The sequence below is a fragment of the Procambarus clarkii genome, chromosome 10, assembly GCF_040958095.1.
Source record: "Procambarus clarkii isolate CNS0578487 chromosome 10, FALCON_Pclarkii_2.0, whole genome shotgun sequence".
In the NCBI taxonomy this organism is placed as follows: Eukaryota; Metazoa; Arthropoda; class Malacostraca; order Decapoda; family Cambaridae; genus Procambarus; species Procambarus clarkii.
In genome coordinates this window covers 24,158,289-24,175,829 of record NC_091159.1, presented here as the reverse complement: position 1 = coordinate 24,175,829, position 17,541 = coordinate 24,158,289, and the positions used below count along the sequence as shown (strand labels likewise).

The 17,541-nt window shown below is 36.0% G+C and overlaps 1 protein-coding gene across 1 annotated transcript in view; it reads left to right on the top strand.

Annotated features, from left to right (window-relative positions):
- LOC123746501 (uncharacterized) overlaps window positions 1-17,541 on the top strand; it is a 108,867-nt gene that overhangs the window by 82,728 nt on the left and 8,598 nt on the right. Inside the window, exon 4 of the mRNA XM_069321746.1 lies at window positions 15,766-15,925. Within this exon, the coding sequence (XP_069177847.1) occupies window positions 15,766-15,925 (160 nt within the window). The remainder of the gene's footprint in view (window positions 1-15,765; window positions 15,926-17,541) is intronic.

Genomic DNA, 17,541 nt, shown 5'->3' with positions numbered 1-17,541 from the left:
CAGAACTCACTTCTCGGCCTACTATGCAAGGCCCGATTTGCCTAATAAGCCTAGTTTTCATGAATTAATGTATTTTCGACTACCTAACCTACCTAACCTAACCTAACCTAACGTTTTCGGCTACCTAACCTAACTTAACCTATAAAGATAGGTTAGGTTAGGTTAGGTAGGGTTGGTTAGGTTCGGTCATATATCTACGTTAATTTTAACTCCAATAAAAAAAAATTGACCTCATACATAATGAAATGGGTAGCTTTATCATTTCATAAGAAAAAAATTTGAGAAAATATATTAATTCAGTAAAACTTGGCTTATTAGGCAAATCGGGCCTTGCATAGTAGGCTGAGAAGTGAGTTCTGGCTATTAGGTACGACATATATATATATATATATAGTCGTACCTAATAACCACAACTGAAGGTTATTAAAACATACTTGGCCTAGTATGCAAGGCCCGATTTGCCTAACAGACAGTAATTTTCGTTATTTATTTTTTATTAATATATTATAATAAAACATGAATTACTGACTTAGGGTTCGTCATATTTCTACGTTAGTTTTAACTCAAATGAAAAAAAGTCATATATACTATAATGGAAAGCTATATAATTCTCGTTCCCCTCGTTCTCTTCTCCCTCACCTGTGTCCCCTCGTTCTTTTGTCTCTCACCTGTGTCCCCTCGTTCTCTTGTCCTCACCTGTGTCCCCTCACCTTTGTCCCCTCGTTCTCTTGTCCCTCACCTGTCCCATCGTCTTGCTGTCACATATCTGGAAAACACTATTCATTTTGTTCATTCATCTCGGTATTTGCTCGTATCTCAGTATGTCCATCTTTTTTCATTACCAATAATTTGAATAATCTGTCCACATAGCTCATTTTCCTTGTTACTGGTACGCATCTTGTGACAAATTTTTAAGCCTTTTAAATTTTCTTATAGTACATCGAGTAGGGGTTCCATTCCGAAGCTGCATACTCTAGAACTGGGCCTAACATACACATTGTGTATTATTCTGAAAGATTCTTTGGTAATGTTCTTGGAAGTCGCTCTTTTCTTTGCTAGTTATTCAGTTTTGTTTACTTTATGTCATTATTTATGCACCCCATACCCATCCTGAGGGCGATAATGGCCAAAAAGTTACAGAGGAACATGATGGGCTCAGGAACTGAATCTCAAAATTCCTTTAGCTAAGAAAGTTACAGTATTGATAATCTAGTTACATAGTTTAAGGTATATATCGAGAGTGAGTTCGAGAACGACCACAAGTACAGTCTCTAAGCTAAGCAACTTACATTTGCGGTGAGCTAATTTAATAATTTGGGTTGCCTATCATTCACACCCCCTCCCTCCATCCAGCACATACGCAGGTGATTTATTATGTTAATGTTTCTGTTGTTAGTACAGGTGGTATAGTCACCTATTGGTGCTCCTTAAAGGGTTCCCGTCTCCTTTTTCCTCTCTCAAACCTAATTTCATATTTTGGTGATTAACCTCCTGTTGTTATTTGTCTATCCACTCCTGCAGTCTGTCCAGGTCCTGTATCATTACACGGCCCTCTTCAGACTTGACTCTCATCAGTTTAGCATCTGATAATATTGATGATTCTACCTCCTTGACGATATAACCTCCTCCGGACGGCTAGTTACATAAATTCAGAACGGTAATCGTCAAAGTCCCGAACCCTGCGAGATTTTCTTGCAACGTCCCTCCATTTTGAGTCTTGCTATCTCACGTCAGCCAACGGTTTCCTTTTGTTAGATACTAAAATACAGTCCAGTGTCTTTCCATTTATCCCAGCCTGTTTTTCCAACCTGTGGATCAGCTTTTTGTGGAAAACAATGTCAAAAGGCTTTTTTTTTTAGCAATGTAGGAAGATGTAATTCCCCCATCCTTCCTTCTCTCGTATACCTTGCCGACCTTCTGCTGTCTAAAACCATGTAGACTTACTTCTTACCTTCTCGGATAAGAAGCTAGTCCTCTCCAGATGCTTTAACCATAGCCCGTGCTACATGGAAATTTTGTTCCAGTAGCTGAATCTAAAACAACATCCAGATGCTCCACTATGCTCTTTCTGAATGCTTTCCACAGTATTTGACATGGTATGCATGTCAGTGACACACGTTTTAAACGATGCCCCACACATGGGGGCATCTTAAATATGGGCATCACATTTATGGTCTTCCAGGTCTCCTGGAGTTCCTCATACACTAACAATACATTGATATTCGTCAAAGGATTGTGTTGTATTTGTGTTGCCTCTTTAAATATCCAAGGCGAAATTAGGTATGGGCCTATGCTTTGTGTAAATCTAATCATTTCATGTGCTTCATTACCTCAGACTCATTTGCTAATACATATTCCATGAATAATTGTTACACATTCACTGTTATTTGTACTAGCCATCCACTCAGGCTCGATATTAAATACCTCTTTTTGTTTTTCGCAAAAATCTGTGACGCTTTCCTATCTTTATTTGATTAACCTGGTTCCATTTGGTTGATTTTCTTCTCATATGGTTTTGTAGTACCCGATTGATTTGATCGTTGCCGCCGAAGGCGGCTAGTTTATTGTGCACCCCATACTACGCTACCCATACTTGTGCATGTTTATTGTGCACCCATACTTGTGCATGTTTATTGTGCACCCCATACTTGCGCTACCGCTCGCTACCTGCGAGCGGTAGCGCAAAAGCATTACAGAGGGCACAAAAGGTCTGTATCAGACCTCATCTTAGATTATTACATAAACAATTTCATCTATCCTTCACACCTTATAGTTACAATGTCAGCTAGTTACAGAGAAAGTGCTATTACAAGAGCTACATATTTACAGTAAGTCATCATACATTAATGGTAGGTCTTATCACTATAGTATGCTATAGTAAAGTATCTTATCATACTTTTTTGGCATTTATGATCATACATGATCGTGCATGATGCTTATTGATTGATAAGCATGATGCTTATGATCGTCCTTTACAGTGATCATGTAATTGACTACAGAGAAGTGAGATCTAGCTCTTTATGCCCCACTTACTAGACTTATTGTGCCTTGTGAATTTTAATTGAACTTCATTACATTGAAGTTTGTTGTCGCGTCTGTATTTGAAGTTATGGATGGAGGTGACTTCCACAACTTCTATCAGTGTATTCCACTTGTTCTGGGTACGACAATTTCAAAATATTTCTTCAATCTATTTACGTTTCCAACTTTCATCTATATCCTCTCATTTTATAGCGGCTTTATCCACAGTATCTATTCCTCCAAGTATCTTGTACATCGTGATCATATCCACTGCTCCTTCACTCATCTAGTATTGTGTGATTGAGTTCCCTTAACCTGTAATCGTTGGTTAGTCCTATTTTAAGGTACTTGTCTTGTTCCAAATATGTTTTGATTTTTCAAGTTATTTTTTGTGCTTCCCGAGGTGTGAATTCCATGCGGGTGCTGTTTATTTTACTATTGGCCTTGCAAAGGCGGTATAGATTCTCTTGAGTATTTATGTTTGCAAATGCTGCTTGCATGTGTGTGTGTGTGTGTGTGTGTGTGTGTGTGTGTGTGTGTGTGTGTGTGTGTGTGTGTGTGTGTGTGTGTGTGTGTGTGTGTGTGTGTGCACGCGAGTATGTGCGATTGTATTTTTGTGGTACTATCAAATTCTACATTCATAAATTTCAACTCGGTGTTGCCAGCGCAACCAAACTAATGACGCAATTAAATTATAGCCAGCTAATAAAGTGTCACAATTATGTATAATTAGTACAATTTGTTATCGATTTAACGCGATTATAGCATTCAGTAAATATATCTGGGAGCTGCATCATGTAATAGACGCGACACGAGCTGAGCAACAGCTGACGGCAGCGCGTGGTCTGGCAACATTAGTGCCCGCCTTTTCTGTGCAGTTCCAGGAACCCCTCGCGCTGTTGCGATATTTGGCGGTACATCGATTGTGCCCACCAAGGTCATATGCCGGAGTGCTGTCGGCATCTAATGCCATATTAATACCACAGGAAGATTGTTCTAATAACAAATTACTAGAAAGGGATATGTAGTAGGCCTACTTCATGGGCGTTTTGTTCGTCGTGGGGGTTAAATATAGGCCTAGGGTGGGGGTTCTTCCAGCCGGCGTTGAGGAGGCGTTTCTTGTGCCCTTGGCAACACTGTGTTATTGTTGACGACCTGTTGACTGGCGGTGACGCTGGTGACAATGACCTTCCTCCCTGGTGACAATGACCTTCCTGCATGGTGATAGTGACCTGCTCCGGTCACTCTTTGATTATTTCGTGCGTTCGTTTGTCGTTATCTTTATCAGTTATTTCCGGGTTTATTTTTGTTTTTGTATTTTGGTGCGACAGACTTAACTGCGCTTTTGGCGCCATGCGTGACTCTGGGCGCTCGTGGCTGTGTTTTTATCCCTCATTTGACTTTCTTGATTTGCTTCACCCTTCCTCTGTCTCTTTTTCTCCTCACTTTCCTTCATTTTTACCCTCTCTTTTCATCCCTTCTTGCCCCCTTATCGTCCTATTTCCTGTTTTCCCTCCTTTATTTTTGTGGTCCTTCCCTGATATTTCTTTCATCTCGTTTTGATCTCTCTTCTCTCCTCCTCCTCCTCCTCTCTTCTTTGCCGCATCTCCCTTCAACCTCCTGCTTTTTAATCTTCCAATATTTTTTCCTTCCTCGCTTCCAATTCTTACTAAATTTTCTCTTTACATCATCTATTATTTCTATTTCAACTTCATCTCGCGTGTTCTTCCCTTCAAGCACTCCCTCCTCATCAAGCACCCTGTTCTTCCCCATCACACACCCCCTCCCACCCCTTCAGGCACCCCTTTCAGAAACTCCCCCCCCCCTCCCTCCCCCTTCAAGCACCGTTTCAAACACCCCATGATTCCCCTTCAAGCACCCCGTCCCTTGTATTCAGGCTCCCCTTCCTCCCTTTCAGACAGCCCCTCACTCCCCTTCAAGTATTCTTCCCTTCCCTTCAAGCATTATATCTCCCCTTGAACCACCTTCAGGCACCCCCTACCTTCCCTTACAGTACCTCCCTTCCCTTCAGGCAGTCCCTCCCTTCCCTTCAGGCAGTCCCTCCCTTCCCTTCAAGCACCCTCTTCACTCAATACAAAGAAGGGGTCACAGCCTTGAAAACAAAGGTATTGATCTGTACTTTAGCGACAGGTAAGTGTGTGTGTTGGAGGGGGCGAGAGGGGGAAGTGTTTGAGAGAGGATTGACTGACCGCCAAGAACCAATTCACCCCCACTCTACGTCACTTACGACCCCCCCACCCACGCTCCACTTAACCACCCACATACCACTTAACACCCTCTTTACCTCACACATCCCTCCCCACACCTCAACCTCCCCCCCCCCCCCGCACTGACACTCCACGTAACGCATATTCGCCTATAAGTTGTGGATGGAGGTGGCTTCTGCAACTTCTCCTTTCAGTGCACTCTTTCTTCTTTTATGTGATGACCACCCACATGGAGTACGAATATTTCCTTACGTTTTTCGACCCATTTAACTACTCTGACATTATTGACACATGCCGTGCCCAAGAGACACGTAAGGACAAGATACACTTTGCTCACAACGCTATGCCTAGTAGCGACTTCATTTTTTTGTACAACCCCCTGTACATACAATTTTGTTCTTTGTATGCATTTTAGTAAAAATAAAGTATTATTATTATATTTATTATTTATTAATAATATTATTATTGAAACGTATTATTTACACAATTTTAAATTTTCTTTAATCTGAAACTTTTGGCGAAGGGGGATGTAAATATGGAAGATGTTTCGAAAGGGTTTAGAGGATCCCATTCTAGATCCAGTTCCCTACTTTCTCGATGCAATGTTCCCCCCCATTCTTAATACAACACACCTTTGTGTGAGCAGCACACCCATTTCTCGGCCGAGCGCGCTCCCTCCTCGCCGTCTCTGGGACCGGTTTACTGAATATCCAAATACAGAACCACTAAACAATGTTAATTCATGCACGACCATCATCACTAAGTGTCCACTTACGAAACCTGTACATCTTTCCCCAACCATGGCAGTTTATTTTACATTTATTAAGCTATTTATGAGCAACAAAGCGATAGAAATCGCTGGCGAACCACCCATCAAATTAGCGGCTAGGAGCCTAGCCACTGTTTTCTTTTATTTGATATCTCGCCCATATTCTCTTCATTAGCACTAACACTGTGTACCTCTTTTATCGTGTAAAGGCCTTACTGGCGAAACGTTACGTGTAAATGAAATATACTTTCATTTTGGTGTTTGACACAAGGATGATAACATTGCAACAGTGAACAGCGGAAGCGGGAGTCACTGGTGTTCACCGCCGTACCAAGTGACCTACTGAACTTTAAGAACATATCGATTCTCTGTGACTGTGGGCGAACACTTTCCTATATGTATACATTTGTATATGTGTACATGAATAACCACAGAAAAAGGCTGAGAATTTGTGTGTTTTGAACACGTACATTTTTAAGGAATACAATGTTGCTTGAAGGTAACGTATTTCACCTCCCAGATGGTACCTTATGTTCAGCCTCCTGTTCCCTTCGCCTAATTTCATTACTTTACACTTTCCTGAGTTAAACTTCAGTAGCCATTTTCTAGACCATTTCTCCAGTTTGTCCATGTCGTCCTGTAGCCTTTGTCTTTTTTCATCTATCTTGACACTTCTCATAATTTTTGCATCATCAGCAAACATTGAGAGGATTAAGTCTATACCCCTCTGGAAGATCGTTTACATATATCAGAAACATTATGGGTTCAAGTACAGAGACCTGTGGGACTCCGCTGGTGACATCTCACCACTGTGATGTCTACTCCCCTCACAGATACTCGATGTTTCCAGTTGCTTAGAAAGAGGTTCTTAGATAAGGAAGTTGCCCTTATCCACTTGAGCACCTTACCTTTTACTCCTGCCTGTTTCTCCAACTTTTGTAACAGCCGTTTATGGGTTACTGTGTCAAAGGCTTTCGGTCAGTCCAAGAAAATGCAATCTGCCCACCCTTCTCTTTCTTTCCTAATTGTTGTCGCCTGGTCATAAAATTCATAGAATTCATTGGGTTCATTGGGTTCCCCACTCCCCACAAGGATTGTTGGGTTGGAGGCTGAGGTTCCCTGGCTCCCTTCCCTCTCCCTGCACCTTTTCCTTTCAACTGCTGCCTGCATTATCTCGTTCCCAGTCATGGCCCTCTGAAGGACTACTTCTCTGTATTCCCTTACATGTTACCTGGTTGATACCTGGTTGATGGGGTTCTGGGAGTTCTTCTACTCCCCAAGCCCGGCCCGAGGCCAGGCTCGACTTGTGAGAGTTTGGTCCACCAGGCTGTTGCTTGGAGCGGCCCGCAGGCCCACATACCCACCACAGCCCGGTTGGTCCGGCACTCCTTGGAGGAATAAATCTAGTTTCCTCTTGAAAATGTCCACGGTTGTTCCGGCAATATTTCTTATGCTTGCTGGGAGGACGTTGAACAACCGCGGACCTCTGATGTTTATACAGTGTTCTCTGATTGTGCCTATGGCACCTCTGCTCTTCATTGGTTCTATTCTACATTTTCTTCCATGTCGTTCACTCCAGTACGTTGTTATTTTACTGTGTAGATTTGGTACTTGGCCCTCCAGTATCTTCCAGGTGTATATTATTTGATATCTCTCTCGTCTTCTTTCTAGTGAGTACATTTGGAGGGCTTCTTGACTAGAATGTCCTCTTTGATGGCTTCGTTCCTGAATACTACCTTTATCAATCGATTTTTGTCTTTGTTGTACTGCCCAAGCCGGAAAATCTTCTCTATGCATTGTTTAGCCCCTTCTATTTGTATCTCATTCAGTATCCCTGACACTGCAGCTTTGTCCTTAGCCCTCCACTCTTCATGCCTGGAACCTTGTTCCTTAATACCTACCATGACTACAACTCTTTTCCTTTCCATTAGCTGAACCTTATCTATTTTGTTTTATAATTCAGTCAATAATAGGATTCATGTCTTGGCTGCATACTCAACCGTTGGTCTTACATACGTTGCATGTTTGTGTGTAATTTACATCTAAATTCTGGCTCGGAATTCAGGCGTTAAACCAATAATTCTCCTAAATTTCCGAAGCTGTGAATTGAGTATATCTGTCTACTTCCGTAACCTTCCACTTGGACAAAACTTTTTTAACACATGTATGTCAATAATGTTATCAACGTCTGTTTTCGGCGAATAGGATTGTGCACAAGCGTTAGAGTCTTACCCGGGATTTATAATCAGAGGGAACGTCACGGCGAGAGTGATACATTGTGGTGAAAATAACAGGCAGAGAACGTGATGCATTACTCTCGCCAGGAAGGACGCGCGACGGGAGACGCTGACTCGATATGACTTAATGTTTCCTTGGCTATGATTCTAGGCGTCCCTGATCCGGTCTCTGCTCGTTGACTTAATTCCACATAGCTGCAAGATAATGTGAATTAGGATAGGGATGAGGTGGCATCATGGACATTGACGATGATGGACGGCCTGAGACAGTAAACATTATCCTGGAAGGGGAACATGGACAGTGTAGTCTTGAAGAACATGAACAATGTAGCTTTGAAGAACATGGACAATGTAGTCTTGAAGAACATGAACAATGTAGCCTCGAAGAACATGGACAATGTAGTCTTGAAGAACATGGACAATGAAGCCTTGAAGAACATGGCCAATGTAGTCTTGAAGAACATGGACAATGAAGCCTTGAAGAACATGGACAATGTAGACTTCAAGAACATTAACAATGTAATCTTCAAGAACATGAACAATGTAACCTTCAAGAACATGGACAATGTAGCCTTCAGGAACCTGGAAAGTGACTTTCAAGAACCTAATCAATGAAATCTTCAAGAAATTAAAAAGCTGCCTTATATAACCCATACTAGATTATGGATCCCCAAGAAAGAAATCCCCACCTGAAACAACACAGCGGAAATAGAGAGTATCTAGATGTTTCATCTATTTTATTTAGATGTTTGATATATCAGACAACCCCAAGAGCGATGAGAACTGTCAAGGACTGAGAGTAAGTGAAACGTAGGTGGTACTTGCCGCAGACTGTAGGGCGTCACCGTTGAGATTAGCTTTCACTTAATTTGTGCACTTATGCAAGAACTAAACTTCGTGGTGCAGTTGGGATCTTCGCATTCCGGTCTTGCTCTTACTCTCATGGTGGTAGAGTGAATTGTTCCGTTATTTGAGTATTTATGGTGGGTTGTTGTTTATGTGAAGGAATAAAACATAACAGTTTTAGGTATAATTCACATAAACGTAGAACCCACCATAAATACTCAGATAAAGACTATTCACTCTACCCACCATGAGAGTGAGAGCATGACTGGAACGCGAAGATGCCAACGATGATGTGTCTGCCCAAAAAAGCCATGCCCACTACACCAGAGTAATACTTGTAGGTATAGGTTACTCACTTGTGCCTCTTATCTTTACAACTCACCCCTCACCTATTTGTATGTACCTGACCTCCCAGCAGAATAAATTCGATATTTCCTCTCCTGCCCCGAGTTACAGCCCCTGCTCCTGTGCCAGGGAAGTCCACTACGGGCTCACCATAGCCTATGATACTTGGAACTTTTTGTTCCGAGTAACTGAATCTAAAACAACTCCTGTGTCTCCTCACTTGAGAATGAACCTTGTAGGTTCGAAACGTTATGTAAATTTATAATAAGTGTAATACATTCCACAATTATTTTTTATTCTTTTAGTCAACCTCGATGAAATATGAATTTTGGTGAAATCCTCTTCCAATTAAACCAAGATGCAAGAGAACTATTCAGAGGGATAGAAGCCCTAAACAAGAGAATAATCAACACAATATATATATATATATATATATATATATATATATATATATATATATATATATTACCATTAAAAAACCATTACGACTATATAGCACTTGGAAGGGATCAGGATAAGGATTTGGGATAGGACGGGGGAAAGGAATAACGCCCAGCCACATGTATGGCCGTAGATTGAACGCCGACCTGCATGAAGTGAGACCGTCGCTCTACTGTCAAGCCCAAGTGGTTGCGACGGTAACAGAGTTGACACAGTCTCTCTGGCTTTGTCTCTATTTTCTGTATCTAACTCTTTGTCTGCCTCTCTCTCTCTCTCTCTCTCTCTTTGTCAACACCAATTACAGGAAAAAATTGGGCAAGGTTAACCAACCCCAAGTGCCTGACCTTCAACATTTAAAGACATTTACATTTGTAGATATAAAATATAAAGTGTGTCATTTCCTAGTAGCCTGAACCACACTAGTAGGATTAGCTAGTGCACTGTGCTCAATTAGTATACTGTGTTCGCCTAGTGTATTGTGCTCAGCTGGTGTACAGTACTCAGATGTACGATGCTCAGCTGATCCAGATGAACGGCCCTGATAGTTACGCTAAAATATAAATAAATACCTTAATTCTAATTTCCAAAACCAGGAAAATAAATATAACCTGAAAGTTTATACTTCCTAATATTTTCTATAATGTGTTTCCATCTCGCCTAAGATCGTATTGAAGCCCCCGAGTTAATATCTGAGATCAAGAAGCACATTTATTAAAAACAATAATTTGACTAATGATATTTTACTTAAATATTCTACCAGATATAAACATATTTGTTGTTCCTTGTAATCATTTTCTGTAAGTTTTTAACTGCGTTTTTCTTACTCTGAAATAACACAATGGAGAAAAATAGAACGTTTGATACTACTTATATCACTCATGGTGCTTGTCAACAGCATCACTACCAAACCGTAATATGGTAAAATATTAGGATTTGGTAAATATTAGGATTTGGTAAAATATTAGGATTTGGTAAATATTAGGATTTGGTAAATATTAGGATTTGGTAAAATATTAGGATTTGGTAAATATTAGGATTTGGTAAATATTAGGATTTGGTAAATAATTAGGATTTGGTAAATATTAGGATTTGGTAAAATATTAGGATTTGTAAAATATTAGGATTTGGTAAAATATTAGGATTTGGTAAATATTAGGATTTGGTAAAATATTAGGATTTGTAAAATATTAGGATTTGTAAAATATTAGGATTTGGTAAAATATTAGGATTGGTAAAATATTAGGATTTGGTAAAATATTAGGATTTGGTAAAATATTAGGATTTGGTAAAATAATAGGAATTGGTAAAATATTAGGATTTGTAAAATATTAGGATTTGTAAAATATTAGGATTTGGTAAAATATTAGGATTTGGTAAATATTAGGATTTGGTAAAATATTAGGATTTGGTAAATATTAGGATTTGGTAAAATATTAGGATTTGGTAAATATTAGGATTTGGTAAAATATTAGGATTTGGTAAAATATTAGGATTGGTAAAATATTAGGATTTGGTAAAATATTAGGATTTGGTAAAATATTAGGATTTGGTAAAATAATAGGAATTGGTAAAATATTAGGATTTGTAAAATATTAGGATTTGTAAAATATTAGGATTTGGTAAATATTAGGATTTGGTAAAATATTAGGATTTGGTAAATATTAGGATTTGGTAAAATATTAGGATTTGGTAAATATTAGGATTTGGTAAAATATTAGGATTTGGTAAATATTAGGATTTAGTAAAATATTAGGATTTGGTAAATATTAGGATTTAGTAAATATTAGGATTTAGTAAAATATTAGGATTTTGTAAATATTAGGATTTAGTAAAATATTAGGATTTGGTAAATATTAGGATTTGGAAAATATTATGATTTGGTAAAATATTAGGATTTGGAAAATATTAGGATTTGGTAAAATATTAGGATTTGGTAAAATATTAGGATTTGGTAAATATTAGGATTTAGTAAAATATTAGGATTTTGTAAATATTAGGATTTAGTAAAATATTATGATTTGGTAAATATTAGGATTTGGAAAATATTATGATTTGGTAAAATATTAGGATTTGGAAAATATTAGGATTTGGTAAAATATTAGGATTTGGTAAAATATTAGGATTTGGTAAAATATTAGGATTTGGTAAAATATTAGGATTTGGAAAATATTAGGATTTGGTAAATATTAGGATTTGGTAAAATATTAGGATTTGGTAAAATATTAGGATTTGGTAAAATATTAGGATTTGGTAAAATATTAGGATTTGGTAAAATATTAGGATTTGGTAAAATATTAGGATTTGGTAAATAATAGAATTTGGTAAAATATTAGGATTTGGTAAATATTAGAATTTGGTAAAATATTAGGATTTGGTAAAATATTAGGATTTGGTAAATATTAGAATTTGGTAAAATATTAGGATTTGGTAAAATATTAGGATTTGGTAAAATATTAGGATTTGGTAAAATATTAGGATTTGGTAAAATATTAGGATTTGGTAAAATATTAGGATTTGGTAAAATATTAGGATTTGGTAAATTATGAGGATTTGGTAAAATATTAGGATTTGGTAAATATTAGGATTTGGTAAAATATTAGGATTTGGTAAAATATTAGGATTTGGTAAAATATTAGGATTTGGTAAATTATGAGGATTTGGTAAATTATTAGGATTTGGTAAATATTAGGATTTGGTAAAATATTAGGATTTGGTAAAATATTAGGATTTGGAAAATATTAGGATTTGTAAAATATTAGGATTTGGTAAAATATTAGGATTGGTAAAATATTAGGATTTGGAAAAATATTAGGATTTGGTAAAATATTAGGATTTGGTAAAATATTAGGATTTGGAAAATATTAGGATTTGATAAAATATTAGGATTTGGTAAAATATTAGGATTTGGTAAAATATTAGGATTTGGTAAATATTAGGATTTGGTAAAATATTAGGATTTGGTAAATATTAGGATTTGGTAAAATATTAGGATTTGGTAAATATTAGGATTTAGTAAAATATTAGGATTTGGTAAATATTAGGATTTGGTAAATATTAGAATTTGGTAAAATATTAGGATTTGGTAAAATATTAGGATTTGGTAAATATTAGGATTTAGTAAAATATTAGGATTTTGTAAATATTAGGATTTAGTAAAATATTAGGATTTGGTAAATATTAGGATTTGGAAAATATTAGGATTTGGAAAATATTATGATTTGGTAAAATATTAGGATTTGGAAAATATTAGGATTTGGTAAAATATTAGGATTTGGTAAAATATTAGGATTTGGAAAATATTAGGATTTGGTAAAATATTAGGATTCGGTAAAATATTAGGATTTGGTAAAATATTAGGATTTGGAAAATATTAGGATTTGGTAAAATATTAGGATTTCGTAAAATATTAGGATTTGGTAAAATATTAGGATTTGGTAAAATATTAGGATTTGGAAAAATATTAGGATTTGGTAAAATATTAGGATTTGGTAAAATATTAGGATTTGGTAAAATATTAGGATTTGGTAAAATATTAGGATTTGGTAAATATTAGAATTTGGTAAAATATTAGGATTTGGTAAATATTAGAATTTGGTAAAATATTAGGATTTGGTAAAATATTAGGATTTGGTAAATATTAGAATTTGGTAAAATATTAGGATTTGGTAAAATATTAGGATTTGGTAAAATATTAGGATTTGGTAAATTATGAGGATTTGGTAAAATATTAGGATTTGGTAAAATATTAGGATTTGGTAAAATATTAGGATTTGGTAAAATATTAGGATTTGGTAAAATATTAGGATTTGGTAAATTATGAGGATTTGGTAAAATATTAGGATTTGGTAAATATTAGGATTTGGTAAAATATTAGGATTTGGTAAAATATTAGGATTTGGAAAATATTAGGATTTGGAAAATATTAGGATTTGGTAAAATATTAGGATTTGGAAAATATTAGGATTTGGTAAAATATTAGGATTTGGTAAAATATTAGGATTTGGAAAATATTAGGATTTGGTAAAATATTAGGATTTGGTAAATATTAGAATTTGGTAAAATATTAGGATTTGGTAAAATATTAGGATTTGGTAAATATTAGGATTTAGTAAAATATTAGGATTTTGTAAATATTAGGATTTAGTAAAATATTAGGATTTGGTAAATATTAGGATTTGGAAAATATTATGATTTGGTAAAATATTAGGATTTGGAAAATATTAGGATTTGGTAAAATATTAGGATTTGGTAAAATATTAGGATTTGGAAAATATTAGGATTTGGTAAAATATTAGGATTCGGTAAAATATTAGGATTTGGTAAAATATTAGGATTTGGAAAATATTAGGATTTGGTAAAATATTAGGATTTCGTAAAATATTAGGATTTGGTAAAATATTAGGATTTGGTAAAATATTAGGATTTGGAAAAATATTAGGATTTGGTAAAATATTAGGATTTGGTAAAATATTAGGATTTGGTAAAATATTAGGATTTGGTAAAATATTAGGATTTGGTAAATATTAGAATTTGGTAAAATATTAGGATTTGGTAAATATTAGAATTTGGTAAAATATTAGGATTTGGTAAAATATTAGGATTTGGTAAATATTAGAATTTGGTAAAATATTAGGATTTGGTAAAATATTAGGATTTGGTAAAATATTAAGATTTGGTAAAATATTAGGATTTGGTAAAATATTAGGATTTGGTAAAATATTAGGATTTGGTAAAATATTAGGATTTGGTAAATTATGAGGATTTGGTAAAATATTAGGATTTGGTAAAATATTAGGATTTGGTAAAATATAAGGATTTGGTAAAATATTAGGATTTGGTAAAATATTAGGATTTGGTAAATTATGAGGATTTGGTAAAATATTAGGATTTGGTAAATATTAGGATTTGGTAAAATATTAGGATTTGGTAAAATATTAGGATTTGGAAAATATTAGGATTTGGAAAATATTAGGATTTGGTAAAATATTAGGATTTGGAAAATATTAGGATTTGGTAAAATATTAGGATTTGGTAAAATATTAGGATTTGGAAAATATTAGGATTTGGTAAAATATTAGGATTTGGTAAATATTAGAATTTGGTAAAATATTAGGATTTGGTAAAATATTAGGATTTGGTAAATATTAGGATTTAGTAAAATATTAGGATTTGGTAAATATTAGGATTTAGTAAAATATTAGGATTTGGTAAAATATTAGGATTTGGTAAAATATTAGGATTTGGTAAATATTAGAATTTGGTAAAATATTAGGATTTGGTAAAATATTAGGATTTGGTAAAATATTAAGATTTGGTAAAATATTAGGATTTTGTAAATTATTTGGATTTGGTAAAATATTAGGATTTGGTAAATATTAGAATTTGGTAAAATATTAGGATTTGGTAAAATATTAGGATTTGGTAAAATATTAAGATTTGGTAAAATATTAGGATTTGGTAAAATATTAGGATTTGGTAAAATATTGTTTTGGTAAAATATTAGGATTTGGTAAAATAATAGGATTTGGTAAAATATTAAGATTTGGTAAAATATTAGGATTTGGTAAAATATTAGGATTTGGTTAAATATTGTTTTGGTAAAATATTGTTTTGGTAAAATATTAGGATTTGGTAAAATATTAGGATTTGGTAAAATATTAGGATTTGGTAAAATATTAGGATTTGGTAAATTATGAGTATTTGGTAAAATATTAGTATTAGGTCGAATTACGACCAATTTAAGATATGATGTAAAATAAATCTTATCAAGCCTACAATACCTCTCATTGGTGGGCCGTTCATCTCCTGCATCATATCAAGTTGCCTTCTATAGAACAGGCGATATACACCTTACCAGTGTGTTCCTCTCCCCTGACAGACCGAAGAAGCCACCGTCTACAGTATTGCCCCGCGTGCTACGGGACGATGATCCCTGTCTGGTGAGCACAGTGACGGAGTCCATCCTGCCACTCCTCCCAGACAAGACGCCAGCTTCCTCCGGCTCCTCTACACCTCTTGGCATCCGCCAGGGGCCCCAGGTTAGCCCATTCAACGGATCCGCCAGTATCTCCAGTTCTTGATTTTATTTTTCTCAGTTCTCCTCTCCTTACATTCTCACTTATTTCTGTACAACCTCCTTCACCAGTGTCATTTCGTCTACCACCCTGTAGTGTCCTTTCTACCTCTTCTCAACAGCTTTGCATAGTCTGAAGACAAGGGTATAAATAATCCTATTTCCTCTCTCAGATTGGGATTGAATGGGTCCCAATACTGATCCCCGAGGCACCTCGCCTGTGATATCTTGCCACTCTAATTCCTCCTTCACAGTTACTCTCTGTCTCCTAATAAACCCATCCCAGCTCTCTTCTAATTACACCAGCTTTGTTCTAATGTTTGTTTTAAGAGTCCTATGTTGGACGGCATCAAATACTTTAGGAAAAGCAAGTAATATACACAACTAGTTCACCCTTCTTACCTCTTGTTTTATCGATCATTTTGTCGTAAAACTCTAACCAATTCATCACGAATGACCTAACTTAACTGGAGCTGTTACAAGTAGGAGGATTTAAAAACGTCTGTATAGTAAGTTACCTAGAATAACCTTCAGTGAAAGCTAGGCCAGGCCCGGCCTCCAGGGAACTCCTCTCCCTCAAACCAAATACAGGACGAATTGGGTAAATCAGCCTACACTTCACAGGAAGAACAAATCTCCCACTACACCTAATTCACATTTATTAACCTCCCCTCCCCCCCCCCTGCCAACTCCAAGTAACAAATCCTTACCACATCCTACGTTACGTTATCCCAGAACTTACCTATAAGCACCGGACGAGATGTACAATATAGCAGGCCAGTGGTCAGCACTTTGATTCCGCTATAGCGACAACTTTCCACTTAACCTAACACGCTAAAATAAATTGCATCTCTTACTGAAGTGCCTAGAAACCCATGTTCCAACAAGGTGCAGCACCACATATCACATGAAATACGAAATGGTGGCTCTTCTACTTAACATAGAGTGGTTACTTACCTAAGATATGTGCACCAGGTTCACCACAACCTCCTCCCGTCAACCCTAGCTACAGAGAGACGCGCGAAGTCCGCCATGTGACTGGTTGCCTACTTGGTACAAATATCATACTGTGAAAACATTTACACAAAACATCCTAACAATTATCAACCCCAACCATTCAATTTTTTGGATTAATGTAACATTCTGGCTCTATACTCTACTAGTCAAAATATCACAATAGCATATCTAAACTCCCTAGTACAGCATATTCTTACGTCTGGCAGTGTATTTTAAAATGTAAATAAATGCAAAACCTTTGCCTGTTCGTTCAAATTCAATAGTACCAAATTCTACTTTTTAATTATCCACATATGTACGATGGCCCACATTGTTACTATAAGTACTATTTAAACTGATGGAATGGGCAGAGTTGAAAGAAAAATGGGTGGGTCAGCTCTTCTTGGGTTTCAGTGATTATTATTTTTGTGTTAGTGTTTTGTTGTTTTAACTGTTTTTGTCGTCCTGTGCTAGGTGAGAGTTTAGATATATGCCTATGTATCTTTTCACTGTTCGCTACACTTTCCTTGGCAAAACATTCCATTGGTCCTTTGCGTCCCAAATGAGTCTTACCGCACGAGCACG